This window comes from Manacus vitellinus, unplaced genomic scaffold (genome assembly GCF_001715985.3).
Source record: "Manacus vitellinus isolate BGI_N305 unplaced genomic scaffold, ASM171598v3 scaffold_2_pilon, whole genome shotgun sequence".
NCBI lineage: Eukaryota > Metazoa > Chordata > Aves > Passeriformes > Pipridae > Manacus > Manacus vitellinus.
Window position 1 is genome coordinate 3810870 of NW_021940208.1, and position 18678 is coordinate 3829547.

General features: G+C 41.7%; 1 protein-coding gene across 1 annotated transcript in view; it reads right to left on the bottom strand.

Annotated features, from left to right (window-relative positions):
* ME3 (malic enzyme 3) overlaps nt 1-18678 on the bottom strand; it is a 53605-nt gene that overhangs the window by 12053 nt on the left and 22874 nt on the right. Inside the window, exons 4-6 of the mRNA XM_029960930.1 lie at nt 18438-18599; nt 15563-15666; nt 5126-5235 (exon numbers count right to left, since the gene is read on the bottom strand). Of these exons, the coding sequence (XP_029816790.1) occupies nt 5126-5235; nt 15563-15666; nt 18438-18599 (376 nt within the window). The remainder of the gene's footprint in view (nt 1-5125; nt 5236-15562; nt 15667-18437; nt 18600-18678) is intronic.

The window sequence follows — 18678 nt, forward strand, 5'->3', positions numbered from 1 at the left end:
AGTCACATGTCCAACAAACAAGGGGAATCATTGCTCTAATGACTAGGGAAAAACTCAGAGAGGTTCTGTGAAAGGGAGACTCTAAATATGGCCTGCAGACTACTTTAGTTGTGGAGGGACTAGGGAAATACAAAAGGCCAAGGGTTTTTAATGTGACTAGTGATTTGGGGGTTCTCATCTTGAAGTGCCTTGAAGAGGTCTCATTTGAATGGTGTAGGTGTTTGGGATTTTAGAAATCCAGTTTGTTTACAGTGTCTCAAACTATATACATCTGAAACTCTCAAATTGGTGGTTCTTTGAGATAAATCAGTTATATTTTTATCAGGTCTACTTTTAAAAGACTGCTAAAGATGGTCAGAGCCAGGAGATAACATGGTTTATGCTTTTGTGTACTGTTCTCTCTGCCCTGCCTGTATGCATGAAAGGCTTTTGAATGACATGATGAGATACAATTAATTAAATAACAGATCAGAGATTTCTTCATTTTTCTGCAATTCTGACTAAATTTGCAGATCAACTTCTGCTGTTCAGTACTGAGTGAGCACCACAGAAAGCAGCTGAGTCAGTCAGGAATTATTTGCCTTGGGAGATCCATACTGTTCTCATTCATCTACATGTTCCTAGGTGCACCTTCCAGAAGATTTATTTTGTAATCCCCAGATATTAGGTTGACTGGGCTAAAATTCCCTGCATCCTTCTTCTTGCCTTTCTTGATGATATGTGTAACATTTGCCTTTTTTTTTTTTTTAGGAATTAGGAATCTCCCTAATTACCAAAACCTTTCAAAGAATGACTTTGTAATGCCGTTGGCCACATATCTCTGATGCATCCATAGATGCATCTCATCAGGTCTCATGGACTTTGCCTGTTGAAAATCCCTGCTAAATAGGCAGAAGACCATAGAAACCCTGTAACTTCACACACCTAAGGTTCTCAGCATGGAACTAGGACTCTGTGTGCTTTCTCTGATCTGCATGAGGCCTTTGAAATCATCTTCCAAAACATCCTTGTAGCCAAACTGGAGAGATACAGACTGAACGAGTGGACAATAAAGAGGGTGAAAAAGTGGCTGGGCTGTTAGACTCAAAGGCTTGTGGTCAGTGGTACAAAGAGGCCAATACTATTTAAGTTTTCCTAACAACCTGGATGATAAGACAGAGTTCACTCTCATAAAGTTCATGGATGATCATAAATTAGGGATAGTGACTGATACAGTAGTGGATATAACAGTCATTCACAAGGATCGCAGCAGGCTGGAGAAATGGGCTCAGGGAAACCTCATTAAGGTCAGCAAAAGTCCTGCAGCTTTGCAGAAGACTTTGGGGTAGTGGTGGACAGCAAGCTCAAGATGAGCCAGTAATGAGCCCTTGTGGCACAGAAGGCCAACAGCCTGCTAGACTGTGTCAACAGAAGTTTAGGCAGTTTTATTTTATTTCAGCACTTTTAAGGTCATCCCTAGACTAGCATCTCCAGCTGGGGGCTTTCAGCACAAGAAATATATTGAAAAACTGGAGTAAGTCAAGAGGAAGGACACAGATATGACCAGGGTATACAAAGAGGACCAAGGAACCTGGGTTTGAATGGGCTGGAGAAGACTAAGAGGGTAACTAATTTCTGTTTACAACCACTTACTGAGTGTTTGTAAAGAAGCCAGATTCTTCTCAGAGATGCACAACAAAAAGCTGATAGGCAATGAACACAAGTTGCATCTAGTGAAATTCCAAATAGATATTAGGGGAAAACATGCACAAGGAAGATGACAAAACTTTGGAACAGGCAGTACAAAGAGATCGTGAATACCCAGCCTTGTAGACATTGAAAAACTTTTGGCTGGACAAGGATCTGAGGAACCTGATCTAATGTCAAAGTTGGATCTAAGTTTGAAATCATCTTTTATTTGAGTGATGGCTGGGTGATGTCCAGAAGTCCCCTCCAAACTAATGTCTTCAGTAAACTTACGTAATTTTTTGTATGAAGCAGGAATCCAGAGATGCCTCCTTCAGGGATTCACCAGACTTGACACCTTTGTAAGAACTTCAAGTTGTCTGCTTTCTGTTTATCACTGTGAACAACTAAGTGGATCAAAGAGCAGAAAGAGAAAGAGAAGGAGCTAAAGCATTCTTATGTCCCTTAGATTTCTTATGTGCTTCACAGCTTGCCCTGGTACTTTACTGGAAAAAAGGAAGAAGTGACAATCAATTTTCTCCCTCAGAGCTGAAACTGAAGCTGTTGCCCCTTGCATGAACCCAGACAGAGCTGGGAAAGGAGTGATGTCATCAGCCCCATAGAGGAAGGAGAAGTACTCCCTTAATGGGAGCTCCCACACGGGCACTGAGAGCCAGCTCCTGCTAGCTCCCAGGCTAATGGCTTTCAGGCTAAGAACAATCACTCTGTCCCAGTTTGTGGTACCTGGCAGGCATCCTGCTCAGCATCAGCAGGCTGGCTCCAACTGGAATGAGTCTGAGTCACTTTCATTCTGTGGGGTTAGGATGGATTTGGCAATATGATAATTTGTAGGACAAAAAAAAAATAGATGTTAATATTAAAACTGTTTTTCTGTTCGTGTAGGCCCTGAGGCAGCAAGAGGGAGGCCTAAGGGAGCTTAAGAGAAGCAAGTTATACTTCTTTCCCACATCTCAGCTCTGTGTGTGTGTAGACACACTGCATCCAGAGTCCAATTAACCAATGGGCAACAAGTTCAAATTATTATAGCTCAGGCCTGATCTAACTTGAACTGCTTGTACCTAAGATGTGTTTTTAAATCAACATACTGAAAACAATACTGGCTCAGAAGCTGGGATAATTCAGGCTTAAGGAGGTCTGTTCCTGTTTCACTTGAGTAAAATTAATCAGGCCTGCTTAAAAAAGGCTTTGTATAATTCTCATTAATAATTTAAACACCATTTACATTGAACTCTCTCACTTCTTTAAGTAGGCTAGTCATGAAACACCAGCATGTTAGGAAAGAGAAAGTCTGAGGCAAACCCAAAGAACTGGAGGGTGTAAGTGACAAAATGCCACTTCCTACCCTTCTCATATGTGGATGCAGAGGGGTGTATTAGGGTGGGTAAATCAGACTACTCATCCTAGCTTCAACTCTATTATCTCTGCCATGACTCCAAGAGAGTTAACTGTGTAGATCCAGGTTACTTCAGTTTCCCAAAGGTCCTCAAAACCCTGACTTGGATTTCCCTTTTCTTTCTGACAACTACATAAAAAAGTCTAAACCAGTGGCTTGCTTTCTTTGACTCACTGCTTGTTGTACAAAAGATCAGCAGGATTTCTTCCCTTATCTACTACTGTGAAAACAGTGACAACTAAATGCTTTATTTGAGAACATAACAAAGTTTTACTACTAAGAGGTAAAATCTTACTGTTTCAAAAGGTGGAACTCCAAAGATTTTTCAGGGGACTTGACATCCATGTGCTGTGACACACATTTAACAGGGGAGAATCAGATAAAGTCCATTCTATGGCAATACTGTTTTAGAGCATCCTCTTGGATGTGGTTTGCTCCTCGGCAGGAGTCATTACCAAGAATTGTCTGAGGCATTCAGCTATGACATATGGCCAAAAGAAAACTATAAAAAATACAGTCTCCTGCTTCCCACTCAGAATGTTCAGTTTAGCATTAATATGCCTTTTTTCTTTCCTCTATTAATCAAAAGAACCTTTCTAATTCACCAAGAAAGTTTTCCAGTTCATTCTAGTTCTGCCTAGAAAACCTACATCCAGGCCTGGATGTGTGACCTGCCACATCACCTGGCCTCTTTTCTTTTTCACTGCTGAGTCCCCTTTGATTTGCTGAGAGAGCAACTAATCTTTACAACATTGGCTTCTTATTAGGGCCTTCATCTGCCCATCTTCAGAAAAGTCTGAATTGTTGGTTCCTCCATTCAAGACTTCAATTAAAAAATGTATCCCCTGGGTTCTCTTTTTCTGTGCTTCCCTCTTCACTGAAAGTTTCTGTGAGTGGCAAGAATACCTTATGAATCTTCTTTTACAGGAGCATCTACCTCCCCTTCTCTGAAATGCCTTAAGCTCCTCTGCTTCTAAACACTCTTCACAAAAATGTCTTCGAGCAGGTCCATGCATCCCATAACACCAACCATATTCCCACAAGCCAGGGTCTTACTCCTTCTTGTGCCATGACAGATAGGAAGAAGCTGCTACACACACTGCCATATATTGCTAGATAAGCAGAAGATGCAGACATAGCACTGGAAAGTCTGCTCACAAAGGAACCACCACTGTGTGAAAAATAACACTGATATTTCTTCCACTCACTTCCAAGTACAATTGAGGATAAACTCAATCTACTGCAAATAATTAAATACACCATTGTAAATTTCAGGCAGGACTAGACAAAAGAAGAGATGAAGGGATTCACAGGAGAAGAACTGGTTGATTTTAATCACTTGGGAAGATCCTGTCCCTGTCAGATGGGCAAACAGCTCTTCCAATAGTTTAAAGCAAAGTCAGCATCAGACCAGGATGCAGATTGCATCCGTCTGGGCATTTGAGCAATCCTGTTGACTGCTGAGCCTCTCAGGGCCTGGGAGACATGCTGGCTATAACCTCAGCTTTGCTGCTGTCATTTCTCTTTGACACTGGAAGAGTTATGTTAACCACTCCAGGGGAGAACAGATCTGTTCTCAGATTACTGCAGAGTTAGCATCCATGGAGAGTAAAGAAGCTGGTTTACCTTTACATTTGTTCAAAGAATAAGGAAGATAACAGTAGAGGGACAATGCCAGGCTCAGCTAATGACCACCTGGCTCATGGAAACAGAAAGCCTTGCAAAACTGTTAAAACGTCATCATTGTTTTGGCTAAATTATAGAAAATTAATGGAATTCTCTAAGTTACTGTAATGATCTAAAGCACATAGTCCATTTTCTCCCTTGAACAATGTCTCTGCAATGAACAGCTAAATTCCTAAAAGCAACGGAGACTCAGTTTTCAACTCAGACAGCTGTGCTTTTGGTTGTATTTTTAAATGCTTATGTCTAAACTCTAAAATTTGTTTGACAACTGACTATTGTATAATAAACAGTCTTGTGATATTAAACACCTCTTCTCATGACAAGGTGAAGGTTAAATTTGATTTTCCTAACAGTACTTACCCTGAATATCATCATTGAATGTACAGTATCTGTTGCGGTATTTATTGAGGAGACGAAAAGCGTTAGCATTGCCAAAATCTTCAAACTGGATCAGACAATTCATGCCGTACCTGCAAGGCAAAGGGTAATTCAAAATGGATAAAAATATTTACACAACATAGGATAATATATACCATCTTTCACTAGGTCAATGTAGCTAGAGACTCTAGTGCAGAGATAAAAGTATCATGAGAGAAATGCAACACAGTAACAGCAAACAGGATCACATCCTCCCCAGGGTCCACACACACAGAAATGTGGAGTCAACAAGAATAAACTGTATTCATAATTCAAGTGGCTTCTTAATATGCATACCTATATATACGCATCTTTGGACTTTTGGTACAAAAAATTTTCAGAGGAGCTTTTTAAATCAAAAGAGATGCTCTTTGGTATTGCAACTGCCATGCTGCAATACAGCGAATCTGACTGCAAAGGGAACACCAGCTAAAGGAACACCATCAAGTGCCCACTTCAAATGCAGGTGGTCAAGAGATGAGAAAAAATCTGCCCATAGGATCCCATGGAGTGTGTGTTTCATGGTGAGACTGAGTGCTTCCCGGTGTGATTTCAGAGTCACACTTCTGTGCTTTGGAAATGTTTCTCTCCATTGAGGTGTTTTGCAGGAAACCAGCATGCAATGACAGCTAGTGACCTGTAGAGTGAAAAAGCAGGAAATATTTGCAAACTTCCCATAATTTTCTAGTAATTTCAGGACAAGTGTGCTGTTCATAAATTGGGTAATATTCAGAATGCTCCATATCTATACATGTTCAGCACTTTGTATGACTCTAGGCTGCATTAAAGCTTTTCAAATAAAATCTAAAAGGGCCATAAGTCCTCATTTCTCCCATGTAAATGTGACAGGGCAGTGAGAGATGCTCAGGAAAGGAGTAATGCAGCTTCTGGGCTGCAGGCAGGTGAAGGGGCTCTAAATAGCTGCACTTTGTTAGAGGCCTAAACCTCTGGGACTGTAATTAGCGCACAGGCAGCATCACCTTACATGCCTCCCATTCACACTTTCCTCCTTTGCCACTGAAATCTGAGGTAGGGACACCACTGCTTTAGCCTAGAAATTGATACTGGATAAAACATACTCCATTTGAGAACCGTGGCTTCTGTCATGAAAAGGTCTTTTCATGGCACTCACAGTGTGGGCAATTAAGCTCTCCTGGAAGGGCCTTGAATTTTTTATTATTATTATTTTCCATTTCAAGTATGTCTGTCAGTAAGGAGACAATGATAAGCACATGCATTGTTCTCCTTTATTTGTCCATTATGAGAAACTCATTTCATAAACCCCCTGGTCTCAAAAAGGGACAAAGGTTGGCTCTTACACTTACTTCACATTATCTGCGCTTGCTTTTAGAAAAGGATCACAATGGGGACAGAGTTTTTAGTATGGCCTGTAGCAACAGCATAAGGGATAATGGTTTTAAACTAAAAGAGGATAAATTCAGACTAGATACAAGGAAGAATTTTTACAATGAGGGTGGTTAAAGACTGACACAGGTTACCCAGAAAGGTGGTGGATGCCCCATTCCCGGAAACAGTCAGGGTAAGGTTAGACTGGACTCCGAGCAAGCTGGTCTAGTTGAAGATCTAGATGCTCCTCTTATTCATCTTTTGAATGTGTAAGGAAAACGTGGCTAAGATGGAGATGACACAACACCCAGAACAGCTGCTAAGATCTCATAGCAAAGAATGAGAAAATCTTTATGCAACTTCAGTTGCTATAGAAACTATTTCTCAGTCTTATTTATTCATATCACTGAGGAAGTAACATTACTGACTTGCTTAACAAAACCAATGATCTCAGCCAGCATTAATGTATGTGTGCCCAGAATACCCAAAGAATATTTGGGTAGTATCTAAAAGTAAAATGTAGCCAACTTTGAACTGGAGCATGGAAGACCTTTAATATGCAACATTAGGAAAAAGTCCAGCTCAGGTGAGAAGGTGGAGAATACTTGTTATTGCAAAGGGAAAGGGTAGCCAGAGAGCTGCCACATGTACTGTAATTCAGCCAACAAAATACAGTGCAGAATGGGATTTCTTCCACTACTTTTACATATCTAAAAGTTGGTTGTGTAATGCTCAGCCGGACAACTCTGACAGCCCTCTCAGACACTGGAGAGACAAGGCACATCCAATAGCAACTCCTTTGAAGTAGTCTAAGTGGAAAATAAAGTAGATAACATCTCTGGAGATGCTTCTTCCTTCACAGTCTCTGTGAAGACAGACTAGAATGACCAACTTAAATTGAGATGTCTAACTTTAGACACCTAAATTAGGAGACATAATCTAATATTATCTAATTATCACAACTTGTTAGGAAGATCTTAAATATATGTCATGCACTGTAGGTCACTGTCTTATCAGCCTTTCAACTGCAATGCTATGCTGCCCTTCAGAGTCTACAATTTCTTTGTTGATCTGCTCTGTGGAAATTGCCCTGGTCTGTCCCTTGTGATCCCCTGTCAGCACACACAGAAATACTTGAAGATGGAATTAATAATACTGGCCAGTCTTCTTCCATCATAATATTTTTAAAAAGAAAACTGGATTTTGACAAAACTGATTTTGCAAAATTGCTGTTTCATTGGAAACGTTGTATTTCCTATTAAGAAACCAAAATTAATGAATTCTTTTTGGAAGAATCACTTTTAACAAGGTATACTTTCAATGAACCATGTAAGAAATTTTGCTCTGTTTGACCTGTGACATTTGATATGAATGCAGTCCCAGTTAGTACTCACATGATTGCTGCCTATAGGTGCAGGAAAAAGTGATTGTAAAGAGAGTATTTGAACAAGGATTTCTGAAGATCCCCTCCAAGACATATAAATATTCTTAAATTTACAGCTAGATTTGAGGCTGGCCCTGCAGAGAGATCTCATAAACTGCTGTGGTAGAGAGAGACTCCTGAGGTCAGTCTGGTTGGCTTGTTGCCAGTTCTCATAGATTCTTCCCCCAGTCCATGTGACTCCTCTCCTAACTTTCAGCTCAGAGCATGAAGGAGATTTTGAAGCCAAGAGCAGCAGGTCACATCAGGACTGAATGTTTTCCAGTCCAGGAAAGGCATAGCCAGCTAAGGTTGGCTCCCTCCAGTAATCTCATCCTGACTGTCAATGACTCATCTTCTCTAGAGCATTCTATCATCTTCTTGGCATGTGGGACGTTATACAGCCAGGACCTGACTGCCTTTATCTAAAAGGAAACCTCAAATGTAGACTATCAGGATTTCAGACTGACAAGGTGCATTAAAACAGAGCAAGTGCCATTCTCCACTTTGGTTTCTTTCATTCCCTAGTTCTTTCTCTCCCTTTCAAAAAAGGAAAGTTTTATTTCTTGATTGATTTTGGATTCAAAGCATTCCCATTCCTCTTGGGCAGCTTGTGGTGTGCAATTCTTGGGATTTCTGCAGTTATATGTCTCCTTGTGGAACTAGAGCTTTCCCCTCAGCATGAGTCATTCCTACACTTGCAGGCTGTTGAAAATGATGCTTGGACAGAGGTGTTTTTGAAAGAATTCAGACATGCTGAAACTTGTAACTGGTGACACTGCAAGAGTCATTATTTAATACCACCACCATGTCTCCTGGTTCACTGTTGGCTGCCAGACCACCATCTGGGGCACCCTGTTCTCTTCCATCTCTGGAATTAATTTACCCATTTTATAAAATTGGAAACAAAAAGATATGCTTTGTCAGTTCTTCCTCATCCAAAAAAATTACACTGGTCTTTCATGGTAATGATTATATTGCTGTCTCATTAGTTTGCATATTTTGTGATTTTGTGCCGTAAATAATTATGACCCGAATTCTGGCTCTCTTACCTTGCAAAAATCTTCCTGTAAAAACAGCCTCCCTGGGAAATGCTTTATAGAATGGTCCCATACACTAATTTTAATCCAATCTCTAGCCTTTGCATAGCAAATCTTGTACAAGCAGTGCTTTCAATGAAACAATATACTATTGATTAAAATAACAGTACAAGACAGTCACCCTAATGAAGGGTGACTCTAGGAGCTAAACACTTATAATATTACCAGTCTGTTGCAAAAATTATCACCTGAAAATCTTTATTAAAAAATTATCCAATTTCTGGAAAACACACAAACATAGGATTCATGCTTGATTATCACTGTATTGTTGTTCTGGTACTGTTACTATCAGCCTAGAGGCCTGAGGACTGTGCAGCACCTTTGCTGACCAAAAGGGCATTTTCTTTGACAATGATCAGGGAGTATAATATATTCCTACATGCATGGGAAAAAAAATTATTTGCAAGAAGGTCCAGTTCCTTTAAGGAAAAAAATTACAAGAAGGAAGTTCCAATCCCTGTCTGAATTTAACAGTTTGTAACACTGCTTTCAGTCATTCATGATGCAAGGAATCTGCTTTGAGGAGCTGCAACTACTACTCATAGTCTTAGATAAAACCAGGCAGAGAAGAACCAAATTGATCTTGCCCTTGTCCTTGGGATCTTCTTATTGCTGCTTGACACACCAGCAACTACAGTTATGATTTCCAAGAAAAATTAAATTTTCTGTAAGGGAGCCTGTTACCAGAAAAATATCATGCTTGGCAAGTGATCAGCATTTAGAATTGGAAAAACAAAGTCCACTCTAGCACCTGAGGCTGGCTGGTATCTTGGGGCCAATCTTACTGTTAAATGTTAACATAATCCTTAGCAGGCTTCTAGTCAGACCAGCAGTACTCTGCCATACAATTCCTGGCCACAGTTAAGGGATCAATTTGGTCAGGCACCTCCTCAAGAGACCAGCTGAGAGCAGCCCTGCAGAGAAGAACTTGAGGTATTGCTGGACAAAGAACTGAATATGAGCCAACAGCATGTGCTGGCAGCCTAGAAAGCCAAATGTCCTGGGCTGCAGCGAAAGCAACATAAACATAGTCACCATGCTCTGAGGCACAGAGCCTGCTGTGGATTCAGTGAGTGCTACATCAATAAAAGCGACCCTTGAAGCACAGAGATATCAGGAAAGCCCAGAACCTTACATTACTGGAAGCCAGGAGATATACCAAGGATTGCTGTTCTTAGTCATATGCCAGGGCATCTGCTATGAGCTACTGTTAGAGAGAGGATAAAGGGCAAGATCAAGCCAAGATTGATTACAAAGTTCTTGGAAAAAAAGTTCTTGAAAAATCATAGTCAACTTTCATTATATTCTTTACAGCAGAAAAAGCTCCCAAACAACTATTTTGTACATCCTATTTCATGACTTCCAAGCACTAAGACCAGCACTAATGGCTGGTATGGCCATTCTTGTGCTCTTACACAAAATGATGTCATCCTGCTTGCAGTAAGCCTGAGGAAGGACTGCAGCTGAAGGTACAAGGTTTCTTACGAGCAGGGTATAAGCAGGAGATGCAACCATATGAGTGCTGACCCTCAGATGTAGCCTTGAGCGACCCTCTAACAGACAACAAGGAATGGAGCCTCACCACCTGCCTTCTGCACAAATAGAGCTTCCACAGCTGCATCTTTCTGAAACTGCTTTGTTAAATCTGGCTTAGGTGGAAAAGCACAGATAGATAGAAAGCCTGGAGCAAAGGCCTTTGTGACATCTGTAACTTTGTTACCCTAAAGGATTTGAACACAAGGTAATAAAAGTCCATTACAACAGTGATTCCACTGCAGCACATCTGGAGCTCAATCATTCCCCAGTAGCAGAAAATCAAGCTAATGAAACCTAAATATTTTTCTTTGACTTAAAATTTCATCCAGTGACTATAAGCAGATTACAGATGCTGGCTGATGATCTTATCCCACATCAAGGCAGGATAACGGACAGCTGGGGTGGCTCTTCCCATTATCACCACTTCTCCCTCATGGATAGTGTCAGAGTCCCTCTGGCCATGGTAACTGGGGTAGATGGGCAAGGAGAATATCCATCTTGTATTCCCATGAGGGCTGGAGTTGGTCTATACCACCAGCCCTGCCAGGGCACCAGTGATAGATAGTGTGCAGGTTTCCTAACAGATGCAGATGCTGAGGAGCAACTTAGGGTGTTAGCAGTATTACACGAGGGCTTTGTTGAGGCATCGGAGCCTAGAAACTTAAGTCTAGTCTTTCAGGATCAACTAACCAAGTTAACTACAGCATGTGAAGAAATAACATGGGGGCACCTGTACCGGTGATTTTGTTTCTGAAAAGTGATGGTGGATTTGTGATCCATGACCCTGGAGAACTGCTGAAATAGAAGTCGCTTCTTTTCAAGCAGGTTCTGCTTGTTGGAGAGCACATGAGACCTGACTTGGTATGTTAGTGGGTAAAAGTACTGGGAAGGGATTAGACAAAGAGAAATCAGGTATAAAACAAGCACAAAAAAAAAAAAAAACTCAGAAGAGCTTTCTTTTCCCATTTTGAGAAACCGAATGCTTGATCTCCTGATGCCTTCTGTGTTCTACCTTATGGCACAGGCTGGTAGAAAGCTTCTGTTTCCCTGGTCACTATGCTAATAAGCAGTGATGGGAAAGGAAAGGGGAGTGAAGTTATGACAGGTTAATGAGGCTTCTGTGACACAATTTGCTGGTGTGGGGAACTGCATTTGTAGAGTCTCAGGCTGCACGCTCCATATCTGCCAGCAAGTGACTGAGGCTGGAGTTCAAAATAGAGGCTGGAGCTCTGGGACAGGCCATCCATCAACACATCTGACCCCTTGGAGCCACCAAGTTGTATTGTACTGTATGATGAATGCTAGAGAAAGAGCAATTGGAATAGGACAGATGTGGAACTGGTCTCTAGTTTCCATACCAGTTTAGGAAAAGAGGAGAAAGAGGGAAACATTTACAGAGGTAGTTTGCTTTGAAAGAGAGCCTGAGAATTAATGCATATTGTTACTGTAGATGCTGGGCTGAAGTCCTTCAGAGCCCAGAGAACACACTTCAGCACAACACATCTCTCATGGTGTTTTAATTTCAACATTAATTTGCTCATATAGTCAAGACCCAGAAATTCTGTGGTTTATTTCGATCATGATCCTTGGACAATTCAGGTGAATATTTACTTCAGCCTACAAAAATGCACCAGTTTAAGAGTAAGACTAAATTGTCCTTTGCCACTGTAACTGAGGGAAAACTGAAGCAGTGCATTTTTCCATGCGAAGCATATTACTCATTCTGAGAAAACAGCAATTTGTCAGGCTGCTTCATACAAATACAGGTAGACCTAATGGGCCAAATTTTGCATTTAGTTGCCTTCCAAGAGAAGCAGAATGGATAGCTTGGAGCTCTTCTTAAAGAGCTCAGTCATTTCACATGTTTTAGGTGAAAGAGTAATGAATGGAGGTTTAGGCAGCAGGAAAACACAAGAAATTTATCCAGCTTTTTCGGAAAGGGCTCTTCTTTCTAAAATTGCCCAGAAATCACCCTTTATTTCAAAATACTGGAAGTGCTAACTCTGAAGCCTCTGACGCACTCCTTGTTTTATTACTAGATGGCTATTATGAGACCAGGAGCCCTTTCTACTGACTGTATAGGTCTCCAGCAATAGAAATTTGACATCTGTTTGATATTATTATTCCATTAGAAAATTAAAACTTCATTCCCCTGGCCTTTTTTGTGGGCTCTGACACATTCCACTTCAGTGACAAATGTCTCTTGAGCCAGGAGTGATTTGACAGGGTGTGAGGTACTCCTGCAGAGGAAGTGACAAACGGTTTCCATGAGAAGTTGAAGTACCCTCAGGAAGTAGACAGAATTTCTGCATGAACAACAAGGTGAAAAGGAAACCCCCCAATTGCACAGGATTTGTGGCAACCCAAAAGGTTCCTTCCCAGACAACTGAATTTGCATGTGACATTACAGACTTGCATAACAGATCACAGCAGCTCATTTCACAGGTTTCCTCGTAAGTGGAAGCAGCATGTTCTTGACCTTCTGAACAATTTCTGCTTCCTCTTGTAACAGAAGCAAGAGCTCCTACTGGGTTGAATCCAGTCATTCCAGGGGAAATTTGAGACCAAATGAACCTGTTTTATATGAGTTTGCCAAACCCAGGCTGATAGCAGGATTATTCACCATCCCAGAGCTCCCAGAGGATCACACTCCAATAATGCTTTTCAATATGCTGGTGGTCAGGATGATAATAAAGGGTAATGGTTCCTTTCTCTCAAGAATCTCCAAATACTTTACAGATGTGAAAGGAGAAGTGTAAAGTAGAATTTCCCAGCCCCACTTTGTTGAGAACTTTGGGGGGGCTTACTGTATTCAAGCAATTCATCCTGGCTAGGGGAAACAGAAAAGCTGTGACAGAGGCCCTAGGAACTCGATTCCCAGTACTTGGATGAAAGCCTTAGACATGACATCACCTCCTCACAAGATAAGAGTTCATTGTTTCATGGTCTTCTCCCTTCAGTGTAGAGATTAGCTCATGTAAACGAAACACAGGAAAATAACATCCAATCCTTCCTCTCCAAGTGCAAGCACAGAAAAGGCAAATTGTCTTTCTGGCCCTTTCACTGACAGCACAAGAATAGTGGGTGCAATCAGCTTCGCATTCAATACCACGAGCATAAATCTCAGAGCCAAATTTATGATGGCTGAGACCATCATCTGTGTTCTCATTCTATTGTTCCCTTTCTGTCATCAACACCTACACCACAACACCCTCGTGGTCTTCAGGCCAGAAGGAAGTGGGATAGTTTCCTTGAAGGATTAATTAGTGACTACAATCAAAACAAATAGAAACCCCACAAATCAACCTTGATCTTTTCTACTTGCAGAGTCTCTTGTGATTTCTTAGTTATGTTTTCTACGCTCTAAGAAATTTTTCCCACTAGATAACCCACAAGAGTCTAACGTAAGACTACCCTGTAATAAAATGGCATTTCAGTCAAGATTTTTTATCAGAAATAAAGAAGAACAAACCAGAGCACAAACAAGGAATTCTCTCTGCAGTCACCTGTATGTATTTTTAATCCAACAGGCAAGGCAGTGTTGTTGTGTTCACATTCACAGATACAGGGGCTATAGCAAGTATCTTTACACAGTAAGTGGGCAATCTCAGCTGGGCAGGTTGATGCACTGGCTGGCTGTCACATGGCACATGTCTACACCGTGCTGCTGAACAGCAGAGGAGAGGCTTCTGCCTAACACCCTGGATGTGCACAGGGTGCACCATAACACTGTGCAGATGCTCAAACTCTCTACGACACACTCACCCTCCTCAAAACTTGATTTGTCAGTTGTGACTGAATGGTCCTCTGCATTTCTGCCCCTATTTCCTACATCCCTCCACCCATAGCCAGCTCGGCAGTCAGACTGTGTGTGTAAAGACGTGCTTCTCAGTGGATGGGTAGGTGCTGTCATCAGACACTGGTCACAGTGTTTCCTACCTCCAAGGAGACATGCTGAACTGTGTGCTGATGACACATGTACCACCCACTCCCTTCCATTTGTGCAGGAACACACCAGTCCAGCAGCCAGCTGGAGACACAGACAGAGGGAAGATCAAACATAGCTCCTTCAGCTGTGAAGAAAACACCATAGGACATACAGGCAGGCAGCAGCCTGGTAATCAGGCACAGACTGCAGCTCTCTGCTGCTCCTTATGAATATCATCTGCTGCTTTAGGGAAGGCAAAAAAAGCTGCTTTGGGGCTAGGAGCATTCCAAATATTAATCGTTTTTCCTTAACAGTTGTCCTCACTTTCTTTCTTATGGTAACCTCTCCATATAGTCATGGAGATTTTAATACATTTTCTTTTATTTTTCAGAGAGAGGTGCACATACAGGGCTGAGGTGGTGCTTCTGTTCTTCCCAAATAAAACTCCGTGGTACATCAGAGACCCTCTATCCCAGGTAGTAAGTAAGAACGGAAATATGCAGTTGGTCTGTCCCACCACTAAAAGGCCAATGCATGTAATCCTGGCCTTCTTACTCCACAGACTTAAACGCCAGCAGGGAAGTTCCTATTTAGGCAAAGCAATAGACAGGCAGTCTGCAAACTCCACACCGTGGGAAGGAACATAACCACTTCCATTTAGATGATTTCCTTCACAATGGTGAGAGCTAGAAACTTCCTTTATAAAATGTAAACAACCCAAAGTTTAGGTTCTGACTCTGCTGAATGAGGCTTATAAATGCATGATGGAGGCCAGACACAGCCCACAGGACATATGTTTGACACCTCTGGCCTATAGGGACAGGAAATGGTTATAAATAGTCAGTCTCATTTCAGTTCTCTGAAGACAAATATTTTTGACATGAAGTGCTCAAGCACAAAGAGTCATTTGCAGACCACCCAGGAGACTTGAATTGAAATGACCTTCCTCTGCTTGGATGATCAATTATACTAATGTTTATTTCACGAGTTGCAACATTTGCTCTTAAATGGAAGCAGCCCAGAGGAGCCATGTATATAACCCCACTTACTTGTTGGTAACTGCCTGCATAAACTCATCAATCAGTTCGTCGTACTGTTTCCCACGAACCCTCTTGTGTTTCAGTCCAATATAGAGTGGATCACTCAGGAGAGCCTAGGACACAAAGCAATTCTGTTGACATCTTCTCTTCCATGGATGGATGGAGATTTATGTCCCAGCCTACCAAAAATGTTTGTCTGATGTGGTCATATTAATTTTACTTACTATGCAGTGAAGGCCAGCTCACACATCTCTTCCCAAGCAGAAAGTGTTTCCATAGGAAGCTACGGACTATCTTGTCTTGTAAATAAAGTCGGAGGGATATAACACTTCTTGACGGCTGTAGGAAATGCATCCCTAGAACAGCTCTACCAAAGGCTCTCTGCCAAGGTGCCTCGCTCCTAGTGAATAAAACTGACCTTGTGTGAGGACTGTTCACTGTGGATTCGGTTCTTAATTTTGCACTGAGGTTACCAGGAAAGTTGACCATAAACAGTGCTTTGAGAATGAAGATCGCCTCAAGTAACTTGAAATTACATGTGTAGTTTAGGCCTTTAAAGTGACAGCCCAGTGTTGACCAGAATCAGTGATCAGCTACCAAAATGCTTCCAAGACCTGCACCTACCTAGCACTCACCTCGGTTATCTGGTAGGTGTCAAGGAAAGGTATTTTCATATAACAGATAAATTTACATTTTGGCTCCCAATAGGACCATAAAAACAGGCCATTCCTCCAACCAATCCAGCAGGTGTTGAATCAGGACCCATAAACCACCTATAAAGGACTGTGTCAGCATGGAAATAGCTTATATTTGGGAGAAAATTACAGGACAAACAGTGGCAGGAGACATATGGGCCAAGATTTCTGTGAGTCACTGCAAAGCAACTCTATTTCCTGCCCAATTTCAGCAACCGAACTATACACATGATATGGGCATGAGCCATCTCAAACCTATTGTCCTGCAGCCATATGGTTGTAAGTATTGGCAGGTATGCAAATATCAGATCTGTTTTTACAGCCACAGCTGTTTCCCCTTAGAAGGAAAGATGGAAGAGATTTTCCTTTGAGTTTAATACATTAGCTCTTCAGGGCCACGGAACAGGAAGGAGACCCACTAGTATTCCTTCACTGATTGCTCCTACAGTACCATGTGCTCCGGGGCCTGTTCATGGAGTATAAAATTCTCCCACAGACAAAATTCTCCCACAGACAAGCTGAGAAGTGCCAAGCTCAGAAAGAAGACTGATTTGCTGAAAGCGTATACAATGTATTATGGACCGTCAGAAAAACAAACTGGCAACTGATTCTAAAAATATAATACAACTGCTGTACTTACTGTGTTCTACCTGAAGTTTCTGTGTTAGCAACAGGGTCACCCCTGGCTCACCAGGTATTAATAGGCAGAGATGAACAGGATGAATGCCTAAAAGAGGTGTCATATTTATGCACTGATAAAGGAGTTTATTTGTGGGACAGGATGGGCTAGGATGTGCTTAGGGTTCAGTTAATCTGGGCTTATGCACAAAAAAAGCCATGAAATAAATAAACAAATTATTTATATTGTGAAGAAATATATTGTTCATATTGTTGGACATATCTTAATCTCAGATGCAGAAATTACCTCAACAGAGAAGTTTCTGGACACATAAATTACATCTGATCTTGGGCAGAACAAAAGTTCCCAACACCGACTCTGTGATTCCCTTTTTCTGATGCCATTTGACCCTTGGAGAGGCCTAAAAATCATTGATGCCACTTTGGATTTTAGTGTCCCGTGGATGCTGAGATAGAAAGAGATAGTCATGCACAGTCAGAAGCTTCCCTTGGGAAGGGAAGCACTTTCACCCAGCTTCCTCTGGGGGGAAACTCCAGCTGGGGGGCTCAGAGCATGCTAGCACTGGTGGTGTGCAGACCAGCATGGAGGAGAGGGAAGACATGGTGGACCCAAAGCCAAGTACAACGCTCTACTGACTAGAGACTCCAAAAAGTGAGAGACTGAGACTTAATTCCCGCTTTAGCCTCAGAGGGTCCAAGATCAGAGTTCCCCCTTTTCAAGAAAGACCATGGATCAGGATGAGATGAGGACACCCTATATTCCATAAGTCCATGACAGGCCACTATGCTAAAGGGACAACATTAGGAAGGAATTAAAGTTCTTATACCCCAGATTTATTATTCCTCTCAAGAAACCTGTGTTTGGTTTACTTGAGGTCATGTGAGGCACAAGTACATTCTACAAAAATGGACAAACCCAGGCCATCACAAATAGCTATAGGATATTAATTTTAAAAAACACATCCTCACAGATGTCCATTCTGGCATTGCTAAAATGTTTCACTTTGGCCTTTCTGAGCCAGAGTCATAAGGTAAAAATCTGCAAACAGATGGATTCTTCTTGCTTGGTTATGATGTGCAGTAACATGTGCAATCTGACAAAACAGTGAAATTAATCATTCCCAAACCACTCACCAGGGATTCTCCATTTCTGGAATACAGTCACCTCTACACAGACATGAATATCTGCCTGTTTATTCACAATTACCAGAGGAAGAATAAATCCAGGATTTCCTGCAAAAAGCCTATCAACTCACCTTGCCATGCTGAAAGATGGAGCTGACCCTTCAGCTCCAGCTGGTAACACTCTGAGTCTTCTCACTGGGGGACCTTGAGTCTATTTAGTGTTTATTTCAGTTCCTCATAAAAGTAAAAGTTTCTCATGCATTAAACAGGAATTAAACCTTCCCACTTCCCTGCAGTGCTGGTCTAGTCATTGTCTCATCTTGGATGTCTCCGGCTTTGCCTCCATATTTAGGGAACTGGACTCAGTTAAGCATTAATCTCAATTCTTTCTCCTCCCATGCCAGATTTATGAAAAATTGTCTTACCTCATTGTCTGTGCCAACATCGAGCAGGACAGGGAGACACCGTTGTGGGTGAACTCCACCACAAGCTGTGTACAAAGCAAGCTTCCCGACTGGGATACCCATGCCGTAACTTCCTAGGTCTCCTAAACCAAGAATCCTCTCTCCATCTGTCACCACGATAGCCTAGGAGGATCAAAAAAGACTGTTATATGGGGTTGCCAAGGCTCTAGAAGCAAAACCAGCTCCACTGTTTTCACACTAA